The sequence below is a fragment of the Corapipo altera genome, unplaced genomic scaffold (genome assembly GCF_003945725.1).
Source record: "Corapipo altera isolate COAL_440 unplaced genomic scaffold, ASM394572v1 205, whole genome shotgun sequence".
Taxonomy (NCBI): Eukaryota; Metazoa; Chordata; class Aves; order Passeriformes; family Pipridae; genus Corapipo; species Corapipo altera.
The window spans coordinates 390,462-407,966 of record NW_020885046.1 but is presented as its reverse complement, the minus strand read 5'-3'; the positions used below and the strand labels follow the sequence as shown (position 1 = coordinate 407,966).

General features: G+C 52.5%; 1 protein-coding gene across 26 annotated transcripts in view; it reads right to left on the bottom strand.

Annotated features, from left to right (window-relative positions):
* Positions 1–17,505, bottom strand: part of TCF4 (transcription factor 4) — a 120,195-nt gene that overhangs the window by 66,548 nt on the left and 36,142 nt on the right. For 22 of the 26 annotated variants that reach the window (XM_027668612.1, XM_027668615.1, XM_027668620.1 and 19 more), the window contains 2 exons: positions 12,731–12,792; positions 11,119–11,215 (listed from right to left, as the gene is read on the bottom strand). The exons of 2 other annotated variants lie outside the window; for them this stretch is intronic. In XM_027668612.1, the coding sequence (XP_027524413.1) occupies positions 11,119–11,215; positions 12,731–12,792 (159 nt within the window). Of the gene's footprint in view, positions 1–4,080; positions 4,122–4,429; positions 4,607–11,118; positions 11,216–12,730; positions 12,793–17,505 lie in introns of those variants that run through there. 2 more of the 26 variants (XM_027668637.1, XM_027668639.1) reach the window with 2 other exon arrangements.

The following is a 17,505-nucleotide window of genomic DNA, read 5'->3' as shown; positions in this document are numbered from 1 at the left end:
CCGCGACCCGCGACCCGCGACCCGCGACCCGCGACCCGCGACCCGCGACCCGCGACCCGCGACCCACCCGGGCAGCGGCGGGCACGGGGGGCTCCGGGGCGGAGCCCGGCGGGGGGCGGGGAACCGGCGGGTCGGGAGGGGGGTCGAGGATCGGCTCGTTCCACCCCCCTGCCGCGGGCAGGGACACCTCCCGCCAGGACGGGTTGTTCCGAGCTGGCCTCGGACACTGCCGGGGATCCAGGGGCAGCCATCCCGGATGGCATTCCAGGGGAACGCCATCCCAGCCCCTCACCACGCTCCCAGGCAGCAATTCCTGCCCAATATCCCATCGAAACTGGTGGGAAGCCACTCCCTGTGTCCTGTCCCTCCATGCCTTGTCCCTGATCCCTCTCCAGCTCTCCTTTAGCCGCTGGAAGGGGCTCTTAAGTCTCCCTGGAGCCTTCCCTTCTCCAGGTGGACACCTCCAAGGATAAGCACAGACCTCGTGGTGCACATGGATATCATGACCCACCTAATTCCCACTCCGAAATATTCCCGTAGAGCTCCAGCACCCTCGAGCCCCCCCCTTCACCCCGGATGGACACCAAGGAGGGACCACATTCCAAGCACTGCATCCCTGCTCCTCCTTCCTGAGCCCCAGGAAAGGAGAATGCTGCAGGAAGGAGGGATTTTCACCTATTCCATGGAGGAGCAGCAGTGGGTGACATTGGCACAACACTGTCCCTTGTCTCCTTCCACCTGGATGGAACAGGGATGAATCCAGGGCATGGCACCCACCTCAACCTGAGCGTGACCTGCCCACTTCCCAACAAAGGCTGGGAAGATCCACAGAAATGTCAGCTAGCTGTGGCTGCATCATCTGGACAACCAGAGGGGGGAGAGAGACAACTTGTCTTTGGAAAACCAACTGGGAAAAAGCCCTTTGGAAGCTTAAGGAATAAAGAGATGAAGGATCAAACCCCCTGTGGTGACCTGGGGGATGCACCCACATCCCGATGGGTTTTGGGGACACCTGCTCCCCATCCAGAAACTGCAGCAGCAAAACTAAAGCTCCCAAAATGGAAACAAACCCCTTTTTTTCCTCCAGAATTTCTCTGGAAGTTGCCTGAGCTGCAACAGCTGCTGTATTAATAATATAAGGAAAAATGGGATTTCTGAGAGGATTCAAGGAAGACACAAAGGCACTGAGCTGAAAAGGCCCCGTTCTCCAAACTAACCAATTATTAATCCCCTGCTTTTCCTGGGAAGGGCTGGAAGGGGTTTGTGTCACTCTCACCCTCCAGGATCTCCCCATTGGCAGGGATAAATCCCCCTTTTTTGGCTCCAGCACAAGAAGCAGATGTGAAGGGCTCCTTTCAAATGAAATTCCCCAAAGCTGAGCCGATGCAGCTCCACATCAAAGGCACCCAAACCCCATCTCCTCCCCCTTCCCAGATAATTGCAGGGATCTGGTGTCCTTTGGAAAAGGCAGAGCTCCAAGTCAGGTAAATAATGATGGAGGGTTCCCTCTGCCCTAGCCCCTGCTGCCTCCACTTCCCAGGGCTGGGAATTCTCTCCTGTGTTCCTGCAGATCCCTTTCCTGGTAGAGAGGAGCATCCCAGGAGGGACAGGACACAGGGAATGGCTTCCCACTGGTTTAGATGGGATATTGGGAAGGAATTCCTGGCTGGGAGGGTGGGGAGGCCCTGGCACAGGTTGCCCAGAGGGGCCGTGGATTCCCCATCCCTGGAAGTTGTTCCAGGCCACGTTGGAGCAACTTGGTCTATGGAAGGTGTCCCTGCCCATGGCAAGGGTTTGGAATGAGACGATCCTTAAAATCCCTTCTATCCCAAACCATTCCATGGTTCTATGATGGAGTTTTCCAGGTCCACATTCCCATATGATTCCTATGACATGTCTAAACCTCTCCAAGTTCATAATCCATGAATCCACCACTGCAGAAGGACCCATATTCTGCAGTATCCCTCTCCACCCTCCCAGTGCAGCCAGAGAAGATGGATAATTATCCCTAATGAACCCCAGCACAGACTGGACTCTCTGTCCACCCACCCTGCACCTCCCACTGGGATTTGTTCCTTGGATTTCCTTGCTGACCTTGGGAAGTCACAGCTTTACGGCCCTTAATTCAGGAAAATCCGCTCCTCCCACCCCAGCAGGACCTTCCTGTGGCCAAGAGGGGCAGGAATTTCTGTAATTCCTCTTAATGGGCAACAATGCAGCTGGAAATGGAAAATTAGGGATCTGGAAGGAAGGAGCAAGTGGGAAAGCAGGAATGTGCTCCACATTCCTTTGTCCTTTTTGCCTTCCACTCTTAGCTCTCTCCCTTCCTGACTCCTCTGTCCTTCATTATCCCCTTTCCTGTGGTGATGCTCCAAACTGGCAAAAATTCCCGACTGCACAGGCGTGGAAACTGGCCCGAATTCCAAATATAATCCCAAATCTAGGCCAGGGGTATATTTGGCAAACACAAATCCCTGCCAGATTTACACAGCTCTAATAATAAGGTGACGAGGACCGTGGCAGGATTAGGGACGCGGCTCCCTCGGCCCTCCCAAAGTGCCAAAAGAGTTTCCTTTGACTTCTATTCACCCTTCCCAATGGATCTCACACCATCAACTCTGGGGGGCGGGAACTGGGAGGGAAAAGAAACCCCCAAAAGACCAACCAACCCTATTTTGGGATTGGGGGAGCTTGGATGTGCTGTTTCCCATCAGCTCCAGGATGTGTTGCTCCCCATTAAGCAGGAACACAAGTCCACACAGAGCATGGAAGACACAAGGAGGCTCTCAGCATTCCTAATGGATTTCCACAGCCCAGGTTGCCATTCCCTTTGGAGCCCATGTTCTGTTCCATGCACCAGGGAAGCTGCAGGTTCCCACCACCCTCTTTCCTTCCTTATCCATCACTAAAGTCCTTTTTACGTGTTTAAACCTCCTAAAATCCCTCATCACCCTCATTCCCATCCCAGACCATCCATCTCCGGTCAGGAGAAGAGGGACATCCCCTTGTGCCAGATCCACAGCTGTGCATGTCCAATCCTGGAATGTCCAAGGCCAGGTTGGACAGGGCTTGGAGCAACCTGGGCTATGGAAGGTGTCCCTACCCACGGCAGGGGTTTGAAATGAGATGATCCTTAAAATCCTTCCAACCCAACCCATCCAGGATCCTATAAAAAATAAACTGTATTAGGAGGAACTTTTTAGGGTTTTTGTAACTAGAGGAGCCATGTCCCAATGCCCATGTCCAAGCCATGTCCAAGTGCCCATTCCAATGTCAAGGGCTCGTCCCTGTGGCAGGACTCTCCCACCCAGATTCTGCTGGATTTTCTCTTCCCTCCCTTTCAAGTGCAGCCTGTTCCCCTGAGCCCTGTCTCCTCAGCAAATCCCATTACACGATGGAACAAATATGTGGAGGGAACAAGCTGAGCTTCAAAGCCCAGGCCCTTCCCTACATTTTCCAGGTGTGCGCCACATGAGCGGAGCCTGGGATCGTGACTGCTGGGGGGGGGTGATGACAGCTCCTGAGAACGGGATCAAAACCATCCCACATGGAAAAAGAATATCAAAGCCAGGCACAGACTTGCTCTGCCAGGCAAAGAGGGGGGGCTGACTCCAAGAAATCCTCCTGGGAATGCTGGGATGGGGAAAAGGGGGAGGCAAACAGGACACACTGGGTCGGCCACGCTCCAACAGCATTTATGGGGTTACAAACTAGATCCCAACTAACAGGGCTTCCCACCAGGATGGGGGCAGGAAAGCAACTCCCCAGGTGGATCTGAAAACAGGGATATCCAGCCTGTGGAAGCCAAGAGCTCCCGAGGGGATCGCATTGTTCCCCATCGTGAGGGGGGTTTGCATAGCCCCCCACCATGAGGGGAGCCCACACTGCCCCCCAACATGAGGGAGATCCACATTGCCACCTGGAATGAGGGGGGGTCACATTGCCGCCATCATGAGGGAGGTCCCCACTGCCCGTCGTCATGAGGGGGGTCCGCACTGCCCTCAGCAGACCCTGTGAGGGGTTTCAGATCCCTCAGACCCTCATCCCTCAGCAGACCCTTTTAGGGGTTTCACACCTCACCATTTCTCAGCAGACCCTTGAAGGGTTTCGTGCCTCTCAGCCTCCACACCCCTCAGCAGCCCCCGTGAGGGGTTTCCCACCATTTTGAGCCCTCAACCCCGTGAGGGGTTTCCTGCCCTTCAGACCCCCCAGCCCTCAGCAGACCCTGTCAAAGGTTTCAGACCCCTCATTCCCCTCAAACATCAGCAGGCCCTCAAAGAGTTTTGTGCCCCTCAGACCCCCCAGCCCTCAGCAGACCCCGTCAGGGGTTTCAGACCCCCAACACACAGCAAATCCTTTTAGGGGTTTCAGACCCCTCAGCCCCCCAACCCAACCCTCAGCAGACCCTTTTAGGTGTTTTTTACCTCACCATTTCTCAGCAGACCCTCAAAGGATTTTGCAGCCTCTGCAACCTTCAGCAGCCCCCGTGAGGGGTTCACGCTCCTCAGCCCCCCAGCCCTCAGCAGCCCCCGTGAGGGGTTTCCCGCCATTCTGAGCCCTCAGCCCCGTGAGGGGTTTCCCGCCCTTCAGAACCCTCAGACCCTTTGAGGGGTTTTTTCAGCCCCCCCAGCCCTCAGTATCCCACTGAGGGGGTTTTGTTTAATTATTTCTTTTTAAATGCTTTTTGGATGCTCAGCACACAATGGGGCCAGTCCTGGAAATGAAAATCAAGAAGGTAATGGGGAAAGGCAAGGCGGGGGAAGGATATAAAATCATGGAATGGCTTGGGTTGGAAGGGACCACCTTGTTCTAACCTGCCGCCATCGGCAGGGACACATTCCACTATCCCAGGTTATTCCAACCTGGCCTTGGACACTTCCAGGGATGGGGAACCCACATCTCCAGGCAATCTGTGCCAGGACCTCCCCACCCTCCCAGCCAGAAATTCCTCCCCAAAATCCTATTTAGCCCTGCCCTGTGGATGCTGAGGGCACTAAGGATGGCCAGGAGGTGTTTGGCTGGATAAACATGGAATAGTCCTTTTTCTGCTCTTATTTAAGGATTTTGGGATGTCTCCTCTCTAGTTTAATCCCTCTACTGATATTCTCACCCACCGTGTGATCCCCCAGTCTGGAATAATCCCTATTTCCTTCAATATTTCTCACCTCTCTCCTGGGAAATTTAGAGCCGATTCTGGCATCTGTTCCCCGTCCTCTTTTGTGAACACTGAGGCGAAAAATCCATTTATTTTTCAGCAGTGTCTACATCATCTGTCAATAAATTCCCCTTTCCAGCTCTGAGAGGTCCTAAAAATTCCCTGTTCCAGCCTCATGCTCCTTCTGCATCACAATAATCTGTCGGGATTGTTTATCTTCACCCCCTGCCTCTCCCTTTGCTCTCAGCTCCTCTTTTAACACTAAACCTCATCCCACACCTTCCCTGAACTTGGAATTTTACACCTTTTATTCCTGGTTTCCTTTCCTTCCATTCTTTTTTAATCCAACCTGGTTTTCATGGATAATTCCCCCAAATATAAACATAAACACCCACAAAGCCAAGCATTGCAATATTTGATCCGTGGCCTGATTGCTTCTTTCCCAAATCTATTTGCTGGGTTTGCTTCCCAGAATATCCCTCCCCATCCCTCCTTTTTGGAATATTAAGGCAGCAAAAGTCTATGGGATAAAGGGATAAATGGGAATACTCTGATTTTTGTTAGAAAGGAAGATAATGGAATTAAAGTGCTGCCATGCTCCAGAGCTTTTCCCTTTGCATGTCCCAGGATCAAAGTGTCCCCTCAGCCTTGTGTGGTGGGAGAACTGGTGCTGCCCGTAATTCCAGCCATATGGCAGAGGGATATACTGGCATGAGGCTGCAGAGAATTCCTGGACCCTCCTGTCATTCCTCAGACTAGACTGATCTATTCCATGCTTCCATCCCAATGCAGCCAGAGAGCCGAGAGAAGAATCATTCCCGGAACAATCCCGAGGACGGGAATTCACATTTTAACTATAAAAATCAAAGGATTTTTTGCTTCCAGAGCGCCACGTTTTCCCACAGAAAGGGAGGATCACTCTGTCTTGGATGGAGACAGAAAATCCCAGCAGGAATTCAGGGAGCCCTTAGTTTTAAGCACCACAGTGCAAAGCTTGTCCTAAACCTAAACCGGCAGCACAGCTCAGCCCCCCCACCCCTCAGATCCATCATTTTCCAGCAGAATCCACCAAAGCTCCCCAAAACAAGTTGCTTTTCTGTCTGCAGCTCCTCCTTGAATTCTCCACCTCTCCAGGCTGGGAAGTTCAGACTGCGGGGCCGGGCTCCGAGCGCTTATTAATTAAACTGGGCTTTGTTGGCCACTCTGGGCTTTAACCAGGAGCATAACAAACCCATTGTTTTTCCCTGCCCAACGGACCGTGACCGCCTATGGAAATGACCCACTAATTCACCAAATTGGTTTTGTTTCCCAGATTTTCCCACATGTCCATTTTCCAGCTGTAATGCAAATCCCAGCTCGGCGTGTCCCCCCGAACAGCCCCGGGATCCCTGGGTGAGGCTCAGGAAGAAACACTCCAGCCACAGAAACTTCATCCAGGAAACTCCAGGAAACTGGAATTCAGTCAGAAATCCCTGGGGTCTTTTGGTGCTGAGGTTTTTTTTGGGTTTCTTTGTTGTTTTTTTTTTCTTAATTTTTAAATTATTGGGTGGTTTATTCCTTTTTAAATTATTATTTTTAATTATTATTTTTCAAATTACTATTTTACATGATTGTTTTTACATTATTATTATTTTAATTATTGTTATTTGAATTATTATTATTTGAATTATTTTTTTTCATACATAGAATCCTGGAATGGGTTGGGTTGGAAGGGACCTTAAATCTCACCTTGTTCCCACCCCTCCCATCACGGGCAGGGACACGTCCCACTTCCCAGATTGAGTTCTTCCCTCTTCATGAATATTTAAGGAAGTCACTTCCAGATTTCTCTTAATGCCCAGACAGGTGGGAGCTCAAAATTCCCTCTGCCACCAACACCAGCAACAAAAGCTTGGAAAGCCAAGCTCCAATAATCCCTGGGAAGAGCAGGAGCTCCTTAACCACTAAAGCACCTCTGGATGTCACTGGAGAAGCTGTTTCCCTCTCCAGGGGATAAATCCAGCTCCAAGCCTGGCATCACAACAGGAGAGCTGGGCAGGGGGCTGGAATTATGGGCAGGAGACCGGGATTATGGACGGGAGTCTGCGATAATGGACAGGAGACCGGGATTCTGGGCAGGAGGCCATTCCTGCTGCCTTCAGAGAGGACAACTCCAGCCTGTCCCACAAAACAACTCGGCTTGTTTGAGGCCCAGATTCCAAGGAATGTAAACTTCCCGGCAAACTCTGCAGGCCAACCTCACGTTTCAGCTGCCAGAGCAGCCAGTTTCTATGTACACATCTCTGCTCTTCCCAAGGAAATGGAGATGTCCTTGTCATCTCCTTTCTCCGGGACTGTCGAGCGGCTGGAGTTGGATGCCAGGCCCGGAATCCTGACTGGCAGCACTGACAAATCTATTAACTCCTGCTTTGGAGTGGGAGTGTGTTTCTCTTTCCAGCTTTGTGGCTCCCACAATGCATTTTAAAGCACCTTTCCAGGTTCCACTCAGCATTAAATCACAACTTTGGAAGGTCTCCAAGGATGGAGGGTCCCTGGAGCGTCCAAGGCTGGGTTGGACAGGGCTTAGAGCAAACTGGGGTAGTGGGAGGTGTCCCTGCCCATGGCAGGGGGTGGGATAAATTGGGCTTTAAGGTCCCTTCCAACCCAAATCATTCCATGATGCCATGATTCTCCTAAAACTGGTGCTGGGCTGGATCAGCTCCGTGAGTGGAAAACACTTCAAAGGAACACTAGAGCCTGGAATTCCCAGTTTTGGGGTTTCCAAAGGCCTTTCCTGACCTTTTTAGGTTCCCAGAATCCCAGATTGGTTTGGGTTGGAAGGACCTTAAATCCCACCTCATTCCAACCCTGACACCTCCCACCATCCCAGGGTGCTGCAAGCCCCTTCCAACCTTGGAATTCCTGGACGGGTTTTGCTGCTTCCCTCCCGGTTCCTGGTGCCCCTTCCCTGCTCCAGCTGCAGAGCAGGAGCCACCTGACATAACAGAGGTGGTGTGAAAGGGAATTAATGTTCCCAACCAAGCAAATCCCAAAAGTGCCGGGGTGAAATGGAATCCCACTTGAGGGAATGTTGAAATCAGTCCTGCAGAAGGGTAAAAAACCACAGAGCCGGCTGAGTCAGAGCCCCAGCATGGAAAATTCCTGCCCAGATGCTGACAGTTTAGCAACTGGAAGTGGGGCCTTTTAATGCTGTGTTGGCGAAACTTCCCTAATCTGCACAAAATTCCAGTTCTCCTAGGGATGTTCAGAGCACTTGGAAGCACAAACCTAAATATTCCTGGTAGGCAAACCCAGGAGAGGGATGGAATTCCAAGGAACCTGCAGCTGTCACATGATGACCACAAGAACCATGACAAATTATCACCCAGAGGTCACCACCTAAACTAGCAGCACCTGGAACCTCCCTGGAATCACAGGATCCTGGAATCCCCTCACTTGGAAGGGAATCACTGAGTCCAGCTCCCGGCCCTGCACAGGACAATCTCAAATCCCCCCAGGAGTGTTGAACCACTTCCCTGCAGAGAAATGCTCCAGGAAGTCACACAGGGCCGAAAAGCGATGGGAAATGATTTCCTGTCCCTTTAACAGGGTATTTCAAGGAGCAGGGCAAGCAGCATTCCCAACGAGGATGCCTGGGAAGGGGAGGGGCGATGAGAAGCGACGCTGGATGTGCCACACGCAGGGACAGGGGTTAGTGGTGGACTCCGTGGTCCCAGAGGGCTTTTCCAACCTGAATCCCATGATTCCACAGCCCCCATCCCACAGCAGGAGCCACTCCAGTCAAGCCGACAGAACACGCCAGTATGAACCAGTTTAAGGGGGAAGATTGTCAGGCTCCGGATCAGTTGCCAAGGGAAAGGGGAGAAAGGATGGAAAGGAACCCACAGCCGGATCCTGACACCCAAATTGATAGGAAGCTTTCCTTGGGAGAGTCCAGAGCGCTGCCAGGGGAAGGGAAATGAGGGAATCCATTTGGAATAAGTGGAGTCGGAGCCACAGTCTGGTCTGAGTGAAGAGCCCTGCGCATAAATTCCTCCCAAAATCCCAAATGCCGACACAACCGGAGCACAGAACACTCCCAGACCCCATCCTGGATATCCATAACTGCAGCGTCTGTCCTGCTGCTGCTTATGGGTTCCCACTCCCACACAAAGCTCTCCCAACCCATTCCCTGGGAATGCTGGAGCAGGAGGGACACCTGCGCCCATCCCACTCTCACAGCCGGGAAAACCCCTCCAAGGCAATTAAGCAGGACCTCCTAGAAACATGAGGATGCTCTCAAAATCCCTTATCAGGAACTCCGGAATCCTGAATCCTTCTGCATTCCTTCCCCAGGTGCCCCCAACTGTGTTTTTATAAACCAAATATTTCTTAAACCAAGAGAAAAGAGTGTTTTCCTTAAAACTGGGAAAAGCAGGACTGAGATTTTTCGGGAAGCCCAGGCCAGGTAGGAGAGGGCGAGATGCTTCTGGGCTTGCCGGTTTGCAGGTAAATGTTCAGGTGGGAAGCGGCAGCAGCGGCTCTCCCTGGCTCCCTGTGCTCTCCCTCAGCCCCGTGGCGTGAGTGCGGGAGGGAGTGGTGAAATTTCCCTGCTTTTCTTGGCTTCTCCCGAGCCTTTCCCAAACTGTCGTAACTGTGCCTTGGCTGGGAATCCGCACGAACCACTCCAAGCTCCAGCACTGCTCAACAACTCCCAGCTCTTTCCCAATCCCGCGGGCCGAGGGACGGCTGGGGGGGCTGTGGAGTGATCTATGGCAGCCCCAGCTCCGTGTTTTCCTTGGAGCGGGCTCAGGGCTGTAAAGCGGAGCCGGGTGAGTTCCCTGAGGGAACTGGGGCGGGATCTTGGCCGAGCAGGAGGTGAGGGACACTCTGACATCACCTCTTCACTTTAATCACCCTCGTTAACTGGCGGGAGCCAGCAGTCACTCCTGACCAACCCCAGCCTCTCCTCAGCCACGCAGGGGGGACCAAAGCCAAATCCCAGGAGTCATGAGGATGCAAAACCTTCCAGGATCCATGGAGTCCAAGCAGAGACTGATCCTGGGCCAGAGCACTGAGTGCCACCTTCAGGGATGGGGATCCACCTGGATCCCTGCTCCCCTGGGCAGCCCCTTCCAAGGCCTGACCACCCTTTCCAGGAGGAAATTCTTCCTGGTGTCCGACCAGACTCTCCCCTGGTGAAACTTGAGGCACTTCCCTCTCCTGCTGTCCCTTGTTCCCTGGGAGCAGGGCCCAATTCCCCGCTGGATCCATCAGGGAGTTGCAGAGCCAGAAGGTCCCCCCCGAGCCTCCTTTTCTCCAGGCTGAGCCCCTCCAGCTCCCTCAGCCACTCCTGCTGCTCCAGAGCATTCCCAAACTCCCTTCCCTTCCCTGCACATGCTCCAGCCCCTCATTATCCTGTACCTGGTGAGCCCGGAGTTGATCCCAGGATTCCCCCCTGTGACTGATACAATCCAGGTGCCTCTTGCCCACCTGGGCTCCCCTCAATCAGATACAAGGATTTGGAGTCCAGATCCCAGCAGGCAGCGATCTGTCCCCCTCCAAACAACATTCCCAGTGTCCCTCACCAGCTGTTTGGTCCCTTGGGTTACTATTTATTTACTGTATTTTCAAAAAGCCTTTTCTGCTTTAAAAATCCCGTTCCCAGAGTGTCCAACCAGGCAAGGAAAAGCTGAGCCTCAGGAAAACACCATTTACCTCTCTGGGGAAATTTTGCATCCCAAGCCCCAGCAAGGAAACACAGTTATATATATATATATATATATATATATATATATAATATATAAAAAATAATAAGCATCACCAGAGCACATTTTTATACCTTAAAACAGGAAAAATTAGGAATATCCCATGTTCCCCCCCTTCTAAGGAATGAAGAGGGATTTAAACCCTCTGGATTTTGTTTCTGCTTCATATATCCCAATTTCAGCCCCTGATTAAAGTAGAAAATTCCATGTCCTTACTTTGTATCCTGGAATTGACAAAGGGAGGAGAGAGATTGTCGTGGGAGCCGAGGTCTCTGCTGGCCATGTGATCGTAGTGAGTCCCATCTCCATAGTTCTGCCGGGAAACCGGGATAGAACACGCATTGGAGCAGCGTTTCCCCAACCCCCAAGCCCGTCATTCCCTGCTAAATGTTAAACCTGCTCTATGAAGCATCATTCCCTGGATTTTTTCCCCTGGAATGTCATGTTCCAGGGAGTTTTTAATGCTGTTTCAATGTTTTGGTTCACCACAAATCGACTTTACCATGGGGAGAACGGAGGACTGGGATGATGCTCCTGGAATTCTGTGCTGGGCAATAAACCCTCTCAGAAGGGTCCTCCTGCTCACAATATGGAAGAAAGAGTCAGGAGAAGCTGAGTCTCCCGCTGCGGGAATGCCATTCCAGCAGGGAAAAGCGAGGTCAGATTGTTTGTGGAATAATTCTGGTGGTTAATGCCCAGCCCTGATTCAAATTCCCGAATTCCTCCCAGGCTCGTGCTCCCTTTCTTTCTATCTCCCAACTTCATTCAGGGGTTTGGAGGCAGAAATAATCAGTGTGTGCCAATTCCCAACTTCCTTTTCAAAACATTTTTCCCTGGGAAGCAATACAAGTGTCAAGGGGGAAAAAAGGGGAGAAAAATCAACTTGCCGGGCGGGAATGACGTCAGGGATGCAAAGCAGGATGGAGAAGAAAAGGTACTGGGATTCCTCCCCTCCGAGGGATAGGGAAATTGGGGATCCCCCTGGGCTGCCCTGAGGGAAAGGCCCTGGATTGGGGATGAGGAGGGGATGGAGAGGGGGTGGAGAGGGGATGGAGGGCCCAATCCCGCTCCTCCTCCCCGTTCCAGGGCACAGAGCTGACAGAGCCCTGACCCTTCCAATTAATGGGAAAACAATTAAACAGGAATTAGAACAAATTTAACTCAGGGCACGAGGAAGAGAGAAGCCACTTCTTGCCCACCCTGAGTGTTCTCTATGGGTTTGGAGGGAATAAAGGGAGATAAACAGGGAATGAGCAGCGCAGAGCTGAGGCACCAGCCATGCTCAGCCTGGAGGAAGGGAAAAGCTGGGATGCTCCATTGGGAACAGGGGCAGGAAGGTCAGCGGTCGTGGAATGGCCAGGGGGGACATGGGATGGCCAGGGGTGGTCAGTGGCCATGGAATGGCCAGGTATGGCCATGGAATGTGAGCCCTGGCACAGGAATGGGGGCTGGCCCTCCCCTCAGGCTTCGGGACACCCCCAATCCCTAAAAATCCCAGTGCAGGGGGTGAAACCCTGGGAAACAGTCTGTGCCGGCTGCGCTCGGGTGGGGCAGGGGCTGAGGGAGCCCCGCAATAAACGGCTAATTAATATCCCTAAAAATCATGGAATGGCTGGGGGTGGAAGGGACCTTACAGACCATCCCACGGGTGGGCAGGGACACCTTTCCAGGGCCCGGGATTATCCAGTTCCCCTGGAGCAGCTGCCGGATCCGAGCCCAGGCGCAGGTTGAATATTAAAAGGCCCTTGAAGGAGCAGCCGAGCGGCCGGGCCCGTCTGCCCTGGATTGCACGTTCCCAGGCTGAGGGAGGGAGATTAGATGTACTTACCCGGGATGGACTCGGATGGCCTGCATTCCCCCAGGACCCTGAGCTGGTTCTGTCTTCTACATCTGGGGACAAGGAAGTTCTTTAGTGGCAATAATTCCTGCCTTTTGTGCCGGCACTTTTAAATTAACGCTTCAAATTAATCTCCCGGTGCCTTTAATTAAGAACCGGGGGCCGGGAAGCGGCTCCTGACCCGGAGCTCCAATTAACTCATTGAAATGCGCGGCGGGAACCAGCCGGACCCTCAGGAACGGGGGCTGGAGCGGCGCAATTCCAGCGCTGGATTGAGTTCCTGACACTCGGGAGTGGCGTCGCTGACACAGCTCCAACCCGACCCAAATCTCCGGCAGAAAACAGGGATGAACAGACAGGTGAAATGCGATTGTCCAAGAGGAAAAGCTGGAGGGGAAAGGGCAGGGTGTGTTTTACACTTGAGGGTCACCCAGGGAAGGGGAGGTGGGATGTGCCAGATCCATGGATACAACGGGACATTCCCAGTATTCCTGCTCTGCTTTTCACAGAATGGGTTGGGGTGGAAGGCATTTAAAGGATCATCTGGTTCCCACCCAGACACCTTCCACTATCCCAGATTGCTCCAACCTGGCCTGGGACACTTCCAGGGATGAGGAATCCACAACCTCCCTGGGAAAACACATGGAAGCACTGGAAGTGCTCAAATTCCTTCCTTTTTATGTCAAACCTCAGGAAATGGGATTGACATTGATCTCAAACACTGTTTTGGCCCATTGCAGTGCTGTTTCCCAGCTCACTCCCACATCCCCACACCATCCCTGGGGAATGCCAGCATCCCTTGCCTTTTCCACGCACAAACAGGAGTTTTAATGGAATTCAAAACCCACATTTTGGGTGTTTCTGGCTGGAAAAACTTTCTCCAAGTGCTGCCAAAACCCACCAGCAGCTCCCTTCCACCTGTCCATCCAGCTTCTGGGAGCAGTGGGAATTTGAGAAACACTCAAAATCCAGGTACTGGGACCGAATCTGGGGGATTCCCAAGACCCAAATCCTGACACATTGATAGAGTTTCCCACTTTCCCCCAATTAGGAATTCCATTATCTCCAGAACAGATGAAGGTGTTCACAGCACAAGGCACTCCAAGGTAAATATTTAATTAAACTCCAGGAAAAAAAAAAAAGGGAAAGAAAGTGTGGATCATTTCCCTGACAGATCCACTCAATCATTCCAGAGGGTTAATTAGCAGGATCCTCAAAAATCACTCGTGTTGTGGAACAGCCAATTCACTCTGCGGAGCTAAAAACCACTGGATGCCATCCCAGGGATTGGGATGGGCAGAGCTTCCACCATCAGTACCTGGAGGGCTCTGGGCAGTTTGGGTTATTTTGGAAGCAAACAATCATGGAATGGGGTGGGATGGGAGGAGTTTTAAGGACTGTCCACTCCCGTGAGCAGTGACACCTTCCAGAGACCAGGTTATTCCAAGCTGGCCTTGGACACTTCCAGGGATGGGGCATCTTCTGGGAAATCCACTCCAGGGCCTCCCCCCCTCCCAGCTGAGAATTCCTTCCCAACCTCCCAGCACTCCTTCAGAAAATGAGGAGCGGTGTGTGCCGTGCGTTTTGCCCGGAGTCTCGTGCTGGCCTCTCCCAGTTCTCCCTGTGTTTGTGCTCCAGAGGTGCCGAGTGCTCCCGACTCCCTGCAAGCCATCACTGAGGGGCCCTAATGAAGTAACTGTGACGGACAAATCCATTTCCCCGGCCCTAATCGAATCCGGGCAGGCTGACACAACACAGGGGCCTAATCCGGTTATTCCCCTGATTGGAAAAAGGCCCTTTAGTTCTCATCAGGACAATCTGCGGGGATTGGCTCCTGCTCCGGTGCTTCCCGAGAAAAGCCCCAAATCCAAGCCCTGATTCCTCGGCCAGAGAGGAACACGGAGCTCTTGTTCTAACACCAAGGCTTTATCTCAGCTCCAGGGAAAAGAAGGTGAAGACACGGTCCTTTGAGCCCTAGAATAAGCTCCACCTGTGGAAGAAGCTGGATTTGGGAAATATCCTAAATTTCCAGAGCTTTTCAAACTCATGGAATCATCATCATGGTTGGAAGAGACCTCCAGGATCAGCCAGCCGGGAAGAAGGTGTCCTTGCCCATGGCACGGGGTGGAACTGGGTGATCCTGAAGGTTTGTAGGCTCCTAAACTGAGTTCCAGGAGTTTATTGTGGACCTCCAAGTTCTGTCATGGGGGTGATTGGGAATGGGAAACTCCAGTGGCTCCAAAGTCATGGCAAAAATCCTCCAGGGACTTACTGGAGCTTGGATTTATCCCAGAGTTATAAACTGGGATGCTGATGTTATTTACCCAGAATGCCAGAATTTGGGAAATCAACCTGATTTAACCACATTAGACAACGGGATATTCCAATAAGGGAATCATCATGGGCAGGTTTGGGAATTTTTTTCAGGAAATACATGATCAAAAAGATGGGATTTAAAGAGTCATGTAATCATGGATGGTTTGGCTGGAAGGGATTTCAAGGATCATCCAGTACCACCCCCTGCCATGGGCAGGGACACCTTCCACTATCCCAGGCTGCTCCAGCCTGGCCTTGGACAATTCCAAGGATGGGGCAGCCACAGCTTCTCTGGGGCACCTGGAAGAAGATGATCCTTAAAATCACAATTCTCCTTGTAGGAATTGTGTCAAAACCAGAGTGAACCTGGAGACTGGATCAGCTCAGGGATTGGGAAGTTTAAACTGCACATCCCCAGGGGCCCTTCTCTTCCAGAAGCTTTTGGCTCCAAATATCAGCAGGACTGGAGAAAACAAACCCCAAACAACAGGAAGGGAGGGGAGGGGAGGAGGAGAAAGTCATTCCTGGGATCAGATGGGCCCTTTCTTTGGTGCCTGAAATTCCCAAAGCCTGCACAAATATCCAAGGAGACACTGCTGTGAAACACCAGCAGGGTAAACAAACTCAACTGTTCCCAGCCTGGATATTCCCAACAAAGATTCCATTGTCCTGCCGTGGGGTGAGCTCACAAACCCCCACATTGTTGGGCAGCCCTATCCAGATACTTTCTGCTCCATCTGCATCATTCCAGAGCTTTTCCAGAGCTTCGGAGAGACCTGCTGGCTCTGACACGATGGGGTGGCAGCTCCATCCCTGGAATGTCCAAGGCGGGGTTGGATGGGGCTTGGAGCAACCTGGGATAGTGGAAGGTGTCCTCGTGCAGGGAATAAAGGATCCTGGTCTGACTGCAGACAGGATGCAAGGGAAATCAGATCCCACCAGGAAAAGACATCCAGTGGAGAGCATTTTGTGCTCGGTTTGGGGGGTTTGGGGAAGGGAATTTTAATTCCAGTTTAATTTCCGTGGCCGCCTCTGTCTGCCAATGATATTAAAGGGCATTTGCATATAAAGTGGGTGGGTTGCCCTCGGCAAACGTTGGGAGCCACCGGCCACTGGCAGGAGCAGATCTGGAACTTCCCAGGCAAGGAAGAGCAACCCAAAGGGACAAATCCCCCCCAGCCCGATTCCATAGGAATCGTAAGTCACTGATTACCTGGATTTTTACAGCAAAGCAAGGGAACTGGGAAACCCTAAGGACAGGCTGGGATTTCCCTGCTCTAATCCAGCCTTGGGGAGGGAAGATAAACCACTGGGAAAAGGTCAGGGAGAGGGGATGTGTCCATGCCCATGGCAAGGGCTTGGAACTAGAATCCTGGGATAGTTTGGCTTGGAAGGGACCTTGGAAATCCTCTAATTGTAGCCCCCTGCCATGGATTTCATTCCCTTCCTCGTGGATATCTGTCCCTCCTGCAGGATAAAAATGGTCACCAAATGGAATCCTCCGATCCCACAATGGTTTGGGTTGGGAGGGATTTTAAGGATCATCCCATTCTACCCCCTGCCATGGGCAGGGACACCTTCCACTAGACCACTTTATGCCAGCCCCATCCATCCTGGCCACTTCCAGTGGTGGAACAACCTGTTCCAAAGTTATATCCAAACACATCTGCCAAAGCTCCTCCAGCTCCAGCACCTGCCCTGCACAGCTACTCCTCACCTTTCCCTGGATCCAGCTTCCCTGGGCCTTTTCCCAGGACTCTGGAGGCATCACAACTCAAATTGCTCAAATGGAATCCTTTGGCACTTTTGGAAAACTTGCCCCCTTCCATGCCCAGCCCTCAAAGTCTCTGCCAGGAATCACTTCCGTGACACCGGGTGGGATTTGGAAGGGAAAGCTCCTGGAGTGAGGGGCCCTTGAAGGCTCCTTCATCTCTGCCCTCTGCTCCCGCAGCAGCTGCTCCCTTTCAACCTGTCTATATGCTCAGGAGAAGCTTCCAGAGATTCCCTCGGGAGGGACCTGGTTAAAAGTGAAGGAATTAAAAGGCACCTGGGAGGGGAGGGTGGGAAACGCTTCTGCATCTCCCGTGGGACAGCTCCCTCCCTGCAAGACACGAGAGGGGGCTGCCCAAAAGAGAGGTCCCAGCACATCCTGCAGCCTTCCATCATCCCTGCAGTGTCCCCCCGCATGCCCAGGGTTCAGGGAGAGAGCCCTGGAGCCAACTACTCCTCCTGCCCCTCAGGGTGAGCCTGGCCCTGAGCTCCAGAGGGGCAGCTCTGCAGCCTGTGCCGGAGGCACTTCCTCTCATGGCTCCTGGGCCACTGAGGGCTCCTAAAGGGGTTTGCCAGCAACTCCTAATTCCCAATTAGATCCCAGGATGGTTTGGGATGGAAGGGGTTTTAAGGATCATCCAGTCCCGTGGGCAGGGACGCCTTCCATAGCCCAGGTTATT